This window comes from Saccostrea cucullata, unplaced genomic scaffold (assembly GCF_032062105.1).
Source record: "Saccostrea cucullata isolate Sc308-1 unplaced genomic scaffold, CSIRO_AGI_Scuc_v1 ctg9375, whole genome shotgun sequence".
Classification (NCBI taxonomy): domain Eukaryota; kingdom Metazoa; phylum Mollusca; class Bivalvia; order Ostreida; family Ostreidae; genus Saccostrea; species Saccostrea cuccullata.
The window spans coordinates 38,519-48,130 of record NW_026932595.1 but is presented as its reverse complement, the minus strand read 5'-3'; the positions used below and the strand labels follow the sequence as shown (position 1 = coordinate 48,130).

The 9,612-nt window shown below is 32.7% G+C and overlaps 2 protein-coding genes across 2 annotated transcripts; one reads left to right on the top strand and one right to left on the bottom strand.

The window, feature by feature from the left end:
* The first annotated feature begins 578 nt into the window (after positions 1-578).
* On the top strand, positions 579-5,479 carry LOC134235535 (uncharacterized). Its single transcript, XM_062717677.1, has 4 exons — positions 579-1,019; positions 1,240-1,452; positions 1,846-3,590; positions 4,919-5,479. Exons 1-3 carry the CDS (start codon positions 579-581, stop codon positions 2,056-2,058), a joined length of 867 nt encoding a protein of 288 aa, XP_062573661.1. The 3' UTR covers positions 2,059-3,590; positions 4,919-5,479.
* A 2,463-nt stretch (positions 5,480-7,942) lies between these two features.
* On the bottom strand, positions 7,943-8,413 carry LOC134235534 (uncharacterized). Its single transcript, XM_062717675.1, has one exon. It carries the CDS (start codon positions 8,411-8,413, stop codon positions 7,943-7,945), a length of 471 nt encoding a protein of 156 aa, XP_062573659.1.
* Between the last annotated feature and the right edge of the window lie 1,199 nt (positions 8,414-9,612).

Here is a 9,612-nt window from a genome sequence, read left to right as displayed (position 1 = left end):
ATATTTATGTATCTCTAGTACTTATCGATTTAGAATCATCATACTTTGTCAGTTGATGCATCTTGGATTTTCGGAGAATGTCGACCTAAAAGTAGGTCATGGTGACCTACTTTTGAATATCTCAGGTATTTATTGGCTTAGAATTATCAAACTTGGTCAGCAGATGCGTCATGGGACTCTAAAAATGTCAACCAAAATGTAGGTCACAATGACCTACTTTCGACATTTTATGGCTATATTTAAGTATCTCTGGTACTTATTAGTTAAGAATCATCATGCTTTGTCAGTTGATGCATCTTGGTTTTTCTGAGATCACAGTGACCTACTTTTAAATAGCTCAGGTATTTATTGGCTTAGAATTATCAAACTTTGTCACTTGATGCATTTTGTGATTTCCAAGATTGTAGACCAAAAAGTAGATCTAATTGGCTAAGAATCATCAAACTTTGTCAGGTGATGCAACTTGGGTCTTTAATAGGATACTTTTGGTTAGAGGCTTGAAATACAAGTGATAGGTTGTACAATTTATCAGAAGAGCGATTCAAGGCCCTTGGGCCTCTTGTTTTCTTTTATTACAGATGCTAACAGTTGCTAAACTGAGAGAGAGCAAGGGAAACAAACCGTACTCGCAACCCCTTAAGGTGAAAGTGTGTGGAGTTGGTACTATTCAAAGGTATCAAACAGACAATGGAGAAAAAAAGGAATGTGCCACAGTTGGACTAGCTGATTCAACAGATGCCATGAAGGGCACTGTATATGACACCACGAAACTCAAATCCCTGAATGCAGACAACACCGTGATTCTGATGAATTACATCTACAAGAATGAAAATGAACCAACAGTCATTATTACCAAAAACACAAAAGTCATGAAAACAGGAGCCATGGAGGTTCCACATGCAACTATGGAGAAAGGTGCGAGGATTGCAAATCCACCACCTGCTATGACTCGACCCATTAAGGACATCAAGACATTACCTGTGAAGTCCCTGGTCTCTGTCAAGGGCAGAATTGTGTCTGTAAGTACCCGTATTAACTTAAATAAGTCAAATTTCATATGTACTACTCTTACAGATTTTAACATATAGTCAGTCATTTTAGCTTAATTCCTATGCAGAATAACTGTGAAATATTGGATACACATCCTTAATTAAACAAATTGTTTTATTATATTGTCAACTACCGTGCTTTTTAAATTACCATATTCTTATATCTTTAATCTGATTTTTCTCATTGAAGGAGGATATGACCAAAACCGTGAAGGTGAAGGGAGTAGATGTCTGTGTAAAGAGTGTCTCTCTCAAAGACGACACTGACAGTATTAAAGTTTCCCTGTGGAGGGACTTGAGTGACTCATCCATTGTTGGGAAATACTTGTCAATAACCAATGTTGTTGTGACCAACTTCAATGAAGAGATCTCTGTTTCAACGACTTCTAAGAGTGTTCTTGAAGTAACATTGTACTCCCATTTTTAATTCATAAACTTGTTTCAAAGGCATTTATGTTATAAATCAAATAATACAAAATGGTATTTATTTACAGTAAAACCATATTATTATAGCAAACGCGCCTATAATATTTAAGTCTTCCAGCTAAGTTATTTTCATTCCTATCATTTTAAAGAGGGGGTCTGGGGGTTAAATGTAGCTAAATTGTCACATCACTGGCACTTTTTGTCTTTATTTTATCCCTGTTTAATGTATTCCAACAATAAAAAGACATTCTTTATATTAATATACTATTATTCCATTATATAATATACTGCTTTCAAAAATTACAAGCAATTCTTAAATTAAATAATGCTCATTGAGTCTATTATTTTAAAGTATTCTTCTCTGTTCCAGGAATGTGAGCCGCCAGTAGTAAAAGTTCAGGGATCCGTCATTGGATTTCATAAAGCAGAACTCCACATCTCCCTCCTCATGAATGTAAAGGATGACTACCTAACTTATGATGTACCTCTTGAAATGATGTCCAAAGCATTAGATTGCACTCTCGAAAACTTGGAGAGCGAGATTGAAAAGAAACTTCCACTCCAGTGCTCTTTTGTATTCTAAGACTCGACAATGGAAAAGATCATCTCCGTCGGCAAATCCAAATAAATGTGCTCTCTGTCCTGTCCATATAGATCTTCCTTTCCAAAACCCTGTGAAGTTTCCTGACATTTCTGTATTCTTGCTTTTCATTTGTAACTTGTACTGCAGTTAACAAGGAAGTTCATTTGATTAAAGGTTGGGGTGGAGGTATTTACCAGACACATAACTTTCTTCAAAACAGTTTCCAGCCGAAGAATTGCTTTCAAGTGGAATTCATTTAGTTTTATAATGAAGTTGTTTACCCCATTATTCCCCTTGTATTTTTAACTGTTTTTATTTTACAACAGATTTATTAGTGATTTTTAAACTTGAGTAGAATTGGGATTTTTCACTGAACAATTCAAAATGCATGATGTACATGTATATAGACTGTTCACATTACAACCTAACTTGTATTAAATTATGCTTCTCTCAACCTATCTGATTTGTAAATACCATTGATGTGTTCTTGTGTGGTTGTGTATTTGTTACCTTTTTATCTCGATATGCCATTTTAAGCAAATCAAACTGTTCTATATTGCCATCATTTAATTTATCCATCAACAATGTTTATTGCTTACTTTTCACAAATGTACAAATTGTTCAGCCTTTATGTACCATATATTCATTGTTAAAATATTTCGTACAACAGATTTTTTGTATCTCCTATATGTCACTGACATCATGTGCTACAAACAGTACGCTAGGTCTTCCTTAAATGTAAAAACAACATTCCTTGATAAATAAAGTTATATGTTCTTATTTCCTGTGAAAAAATAAATAACAGGTATACCGTATTGTACATTACTTAAGTTTCATACTATATATAATCTTTGACGTTTTCCATTTTAAATCCATTCATACAAGATTAGTACAATGTTTTTGTTCCTATTCCTTTAACCACAGTTGTAACCTTATTGCTGAATTAATGTGCCAAGTCCATTGAGAAGATGTATATATTTAAAGTATATAGAGCATTGTATCATCATGACTTGTTTACCTACTCAGGGTTTTTTTTTTACCTCAGTTTACATACATATGATATGCTATTTTAGCATGTGCTATCTTAGCATTTTCCTTAGAGATGTTAGCCTGCATGCATACCGGTATGTTCATATCCTCTTCTTTATGTAATTTTGTTATTTTTTCACATGATGATACTCAAGGATATTTGGTGTTTTGTTTAGCTATGAAGTTTAACCATTATGGTTACTTAGTTTAGCTATTATTCAGCATAATGTATATATTTCCACCACATTCTATATGTTCAGTGTTCCTTTTCTTTTTTTGGATGTTAAATATATTACAACGAAATTGATATAAAGGGATTCTAGTGCTTATGATAAGTACTGCTACTAATCAGGGACCATTTTACTCATTCATTTGTGATAACAATATCAGTTGTATACTCCATGTTTCATTATTATTATTATTTTGTATTACTAGTATGTTTCTGTACACTTGGGCATGTTTGGATGATACTGATAAACATGTACATAGCTGTTTCAAATGTGGTTGATTTTATTTTGTGTACAGGTTACCTAATGTGTTCACCATCTAATCACTTTACACATTTGTTAAGTTAATGATAACATTGGAATGTATGTACAAATATTGCTATTTCTATAAGTTTCTCTTTACAACCTTCAGTACTAGTATATCTTTGCTTTGTGCTTGTAAACATAGGTTTGTTTAAAGTATTCAATGTATAACGAAGGGATTTTGACTGATTTTAAATAATTTTAAAATAGTTAAGGTCAAGATCTAGTAAATGAATTTAGAATGAATTTTCAGTGCTAAATCCATTATGACGTCATAATCACTTTCAACTTTCTTTTTCCGTACTTTACGGCTCTAATAGAATTATCATGATTATGTAGAAAATAAAGTATTTTCATGCAATTCAATTTAAAATTACATGAAAAGTAGTCCCGATACCTATCTTAAATTTAACATTATTTTAAAGTAGAGACTAAGAACATACATATAACCGTTTTCTGAAAAACTGTAGGCAATCTGGATACATTTTCTTTGCCAGATATGGGAAAAACTCCCATTTTCAATACTGGTTTTCTAAATTTTTCATTGAAAATGACAGTTTAAAATATGGTTTTTCATCTTGTTTTTCTACAAATTAAGCCCCGAAACACATATTTTGACCAAGCTAACGTTATAAAGCATCATTAAAGGAATTAATTTCTTAAATTTCAAAAATCTGTAGGCACCTTCCATTTACTAGATCTTGACCTTAAAAGCACACAGCTAGAAAACAATAAAAGTGAAATAAACCAAATTCACAAGACTTATAAAATGTAAGGAGACAGTCATTTCGCACATTAACAGTTTTTGAAGAGTTATCTGCCCTTGATGAAAAGAAGAAAATTTTTGATTTCACAAAATTTCTGTGGTAAATAATTTTTTGTATTTTATATTTTAATAAAGAGGGAGTTTATGCATATTTTCACCAAGAGATTTCTTTGAAATTCAAATTACTTTTTACAATATCTTATAAAAACATGCACTGCCCATGGACTTCAATGTAAAATTCAAAGTGATATTAATTGGACAATAATCAAAACTTTGTAAATTCCTTTGGTGGAGCATTTTCATTTGATAATATCTTCAAATTGCTACCATGATTAAAAATATTGGACAGTTCATTTATTAGGTACAAAATATGGTCGTTATACATTGAATACCTTAAATTCAAACTCTGGCAAATCAATCAAATGCATTGCAGCTTTTGAGAAACATTTTATAAATACATTGTTTTAAACACTCTGTTAACTTGTATGTAATTTTTATTGTTTTCTTTTTTTTCTAATTTTATCAGTACATTTAGACTTTTTTAGTGTAGATGTGTAGAACTTAGAATTGTATTTGTTTTATATTATTATGCATTTTGTGCCAATTTTCAAAAATCCTGCCAATCAGAGACATGTTCTCACTCACATAAAAGCCAATGATGTTACTTCTTTGTAAGTACTAATACTGTGCTGTGCCATTTATGTGTTACTTTCTACAACATTTATGTTCAATTGCCTTGCCCATACTCTATTACTATAGTGCTTTTAATAATGTTTTACTGAATACCGTAAATCTGGATATTTCTGCTATTGATACATTTTAGCAATTATGTGAGTTCATTACACTCACAATAATATAATTTGCTTCAAAATCATTAAACAGTAAGAAAATGTAAACAAAGGAGTGATCATTGGCAAAATATTGGAATGCAAAAATTAAAAACAACATATTGCCCCACATTCACAAAATAAAACTGACATAAAAATATCCAGATCATAACGGTATAATTTTACAAATATATTTTTGCTGATTCTTTGATACAGAACTGACAATGTTTTCTGCTACATTATTTTATATACCTTTTATGTTTTTTAAAGATATATATATATGTATTTACATGTTAATACTGGTAATTCCTTTTTTTTTGGAAAACTTCTGTTGCACAGGCTAGCAATTATGTTTACTGCCAACAAATTTTTCTAGTCCATGTTATACATAGTTATCTTTAAGTACAGTCAATAAACATTGGAATGAATTGAATTATGACTTCATTTTCTTACAAAGTATCACAAGTTTAAATGAGATGTTTTTCTGCAACACCACCTTTCAAATTAAGAAACATAAAAAGAAAGTTGCCTTGTTAGTCCTTGTAATCTTTTTGTAGAGTGAACCTCTGTAATGGATAATCATGATTTCAAGCTTTCAGTTTGATCAAAAAATGCTTTCTGCCAGATTTAAGTATAAGAATTTACAAAATTTTTCTCCATTGGAACAAACTTTTATTTGTGTGTCCTGAACTTAACTTCTGGTAACAAAAAATTAATGATACAAAGAAATGAAAGAATAAGATGTGTATGTGAAACATTATGCGACCAGCGACAACAAAATTCGGAAAAAAGATATATTTAGCATAAAGGTCACAATCATGGTCACAAGGTGATTGACCTTGGTGTCATTTGAAAAAGTTTGATCAGTGGAGTCTGCACACCAAATATGAAAACTTAATCTATCAAGGTTCAAAAGTTAAAGTGAGAGTTAAAAAAAAAACAATTTAAAGCTATAAATCACTGTTAAGGTCACAAATTCCTTCACATCATTTGAAAGAGCTTAATTTGTGGAGTATGCATACCTTATGTGGAGTCTATATCTTCCACTGTTCAAGAGTTTAAATGCTTTTAACTTTTACATGAATTCAATACACCAATCTCCTTTCATTTCCTTCAATCTGTCATTTCAACCACACACGTCACCTCGATTCAGTACTTTCAGTACTTTGATTGTGTGTGCCTGTGTTTATGTTCCAAAACGAACGAAAATTTGAGATTTGTTATTTTATATTTTGAGACGACCCCTCTGAAAATCTTTTACAGAACCCTTTCGCGTGATTGACCAGGCAACAAAAAGGCCACCTACCCGTAAGTCACGATAATTATTACTTTGTAAGAAGTAAAACAATTGTGGTACATTACCAAATACAAATATGTAGAGTCACACAGAAGAATATACCAATAAGACACTGAACCTATGACATTGTTTAAAGATACCTAGCAATTTAGAACACATACAGCAAAAGGCTATTTATTGCAAGCCATTGATAAGCAGAATACAGGATGTCAAGTGACACTGATTATTGGAAGAACCACGAAGAACAGGAGATACCACTTGTATACATTGTTATTATCTGTGTTTCTCAACAGAAGAATATACCAATAATACACTGAAGCTATGATATTGTTTAAAGATACCCAGCAATTTAGAACACATACAGCAAAAGGCTATTTATTTCAAGCCATTGATACGCAGAATACAAGATGTCAAGTGACACTGATTATTGAAAGAACCACAAAGAACATGATATACCATTTGTATACATTATTATTACCTGTGTTTTCTCATTCTAACTTTTTTTTTAACTAATTAAAGCTTATCCTATTTTAGGAGTATCAGACAGTGCTGAGGAAGATGATGATGATGCTGACGATGATGTGTCAAATGGTAATGTTAAATGTTTAAATGTAAAAAAAAAAAAGATAAAAATCAAAATGATCTTGAGAGCAGAAAAAAAGTTGTATATAATGAGCAATCATTTTTTTTATAGTTTCACCACAAACAACTACACTTGGGACACCCAAGAGACTCGACTGGAACTGGTCGACCGAACGAGATATTGTCACAGGTTAGAATTTTCAAAAGAAAATAAATAAAAAGTGTCATACATAATTTTATGCATTATTTTGATATGACAGTGTCGTCATGAGCACTAAGTTTATTTTGTCAAATGATAATGTCAAATGTTAATTGTTTTTAATCTAAAATAAAGATAGAAAATCAAGATTATCTTACGATCAAAAAAAGTTGTAAATAATGAGCAATCATTTTTTTTGTATAGTTTCAGCACAAACAACTACACTTGGGACACCCAAAGAGAGACTCGACTGGAACTGGTCGACCAAACGAGATATTGCCACAAGTTAGAATTTTGATAAGAAAATAAATAAAAGATGTCATACATAATTTTATGCATTATTTCGATGTGACAGTGTCTTTTGGTAATATATGAATATACAGAATTACAATTGAGTTTCGAAAAAAAGACAAGAAAAAGGGAACTTACAAATATTGCATGTTTACATGCAGTATCAAAGTTAATACATGTATATTGTTTTCAGGTACAAGAGTTAAACTGGTATATGTATATAAAGTACGTAAGCGCTTTTTCATACACCTACAAAAATAAAATGTGTACATGTATAGTACTTATTAACTTTATAGAAACATTATCCAAAGATAACAGGAGAAGTTAGGTGTTAAATAATTCATTCTTTGAACTGTTCAGAGTTTATTGGCAGCATTGAGCACGGCATCGCATATGATATCGAAGCGCCTTGGCCCGATATGATGAAATAACGAATGCGGCCTTAGTGGCACTCTGATCTCCTAAAAGTCGGACCACTCTCCTACCTGCGCCGTATTCTCCGTCATCGCAGTATCCATCGCGGATGTTCCCTTGTGCATCTTGTATCCGGTATGCTAGGACGAAATGGTGCGCGTTGGCTGAGTTCGGGTCACTCATAACTTTTTTGTAAAACTGTCTGACCTCTGCATAGGTACTCGCCTTTGTTGCCACCGTTTTGAAGACATTGCCACCCTCATAGATAGGATCACTTGTCACCGCCTCTAACTTTTCCTCTTCTGCCTCGTCCACATAGAGTAGATCTTCAGCTCTAGGCGTGGTAACCTTTTCCTGATACAGATTTCCGTTGGGAAACACAACTTTATTCCCAATTATTTTAGTTTCTATTCTGTTCATTCTGTACTGTGTATTAATCTCCTTAAGCCTACTTCTACTTTCGTTAATTTGCACTGGTGTTTAAGGTGCAATGTAGCAAGGTAAGGCACTTTTCTCCTTGTTCTCTTTTTTCCCCTCTTTGGGCTGCCAGGATCTGGTCCTTATCTTTAGAATCGCGTAGTTTTCCCGTAATGGTTCTGGGTTTATTGCCTTGCATTCGAGGTCCGTTACGATGGATTCTGACAAAACCGATATCCAGTTTTAAATGATCACTTATGATCTGGTGAACTTTTGCATTTAGATCCTCGTTTTCCTCTTCTGCCAGATTATGGATCAGAATGTTATCTCTCATAGATCTTCCTCTCAGGTCTACAATCTCACTTTCTTGTTGTGTCACTTTCCTGTATAAATTTACAACAATCGACTTCAACAGCTGAAGTTCCTTACGGAGGGTAATATTTTCCTGTTTAAAATTTCTATTTCAGACTGGTTATCTTCATGCTTTTGAGCGATGTATCTAATCCTATCGTCTAGTCCATCCTCATTCCACAGATCTTTCTGCATGTTGTTCATCGACTCTTGCAGAGTATTAAAAGAGTCCATCTTTTCCGTTATAGCCCGAAGGCTGGTGTCGATAACGGACATGTGGCTTAATGCTCCATCCTGAATAGTATACGCATATTTTCGCCCCAGATTTGATTTGAAGTCAAGTTTCCCCGAGTTTCCAAAAACGTGCGCACATACGAGGGTTGTCCCAGAAAAACGCGAACATTTTTTATATCTTTTGTTTTACTAGGCCTATAAAATTAAAAATTAGCATACATCATGATCAACATTTTTTGAATAATGCATAAAAATTTCAAACAAATATCTCTATAAATAAAATTTTCCTCTTATTTAAAGGAACCTATCAAATTAGCTGTCGGCGCAACAATGACGACGTCAAAACGTATCTTGCAATGATTAGGAATTTCTAAAGGAAAATTGCGCCTCTATCAATATTTATTTTTAGCACACATACGGCAATGAGTTTTTTTTAGTTACCAAGTCATGCATCTCAAATACTAGTGCTACTAAAAGATTTGGGGGGGGGGGGGGTGTTAATTCTTTCAAAAGAAAATTTTACAATCCCGATTATAAAGCTACCTTATCGAATTATTAAAGGCCATTATTAAACAGCGGTCTTCACGTAGGCCTATGACGCCCCACTCTTGTCTTTT

Excerpts from the sequence above, each read along its gene's own strand:
- LOC134235534 (XM_062717675.1), bottom strand. The coding sequence starts at position 8,413 with ATGAACAGAATAGAAACTAAAATAATTGGGAATAAAGTTGTGTTTCCC.
- LOC134235535 (XM_062717677.1), top strand. The coding sequence starts at position 579 with ATGCTAACAGTTGCTAAACTGAGAGAGAGCAAGGGAAACAAACCGTAC. Across the intron at positions 1,020-1,239 it reads TCAAGGGCAGAATTGTGTCT|GAGGATATGACCAAAACCGT; the intron begins GTAAGTACCCGT and ends TTCTCATTGAAG. Across the intron at positions 1,453-1,845 it reads CTTCTAAGAGTGTTCTTGAA|GAATGTGAGCCGCCAGTAGT; the intron begins GTAACATTGTAC and ends TCTCTGTTCCAG.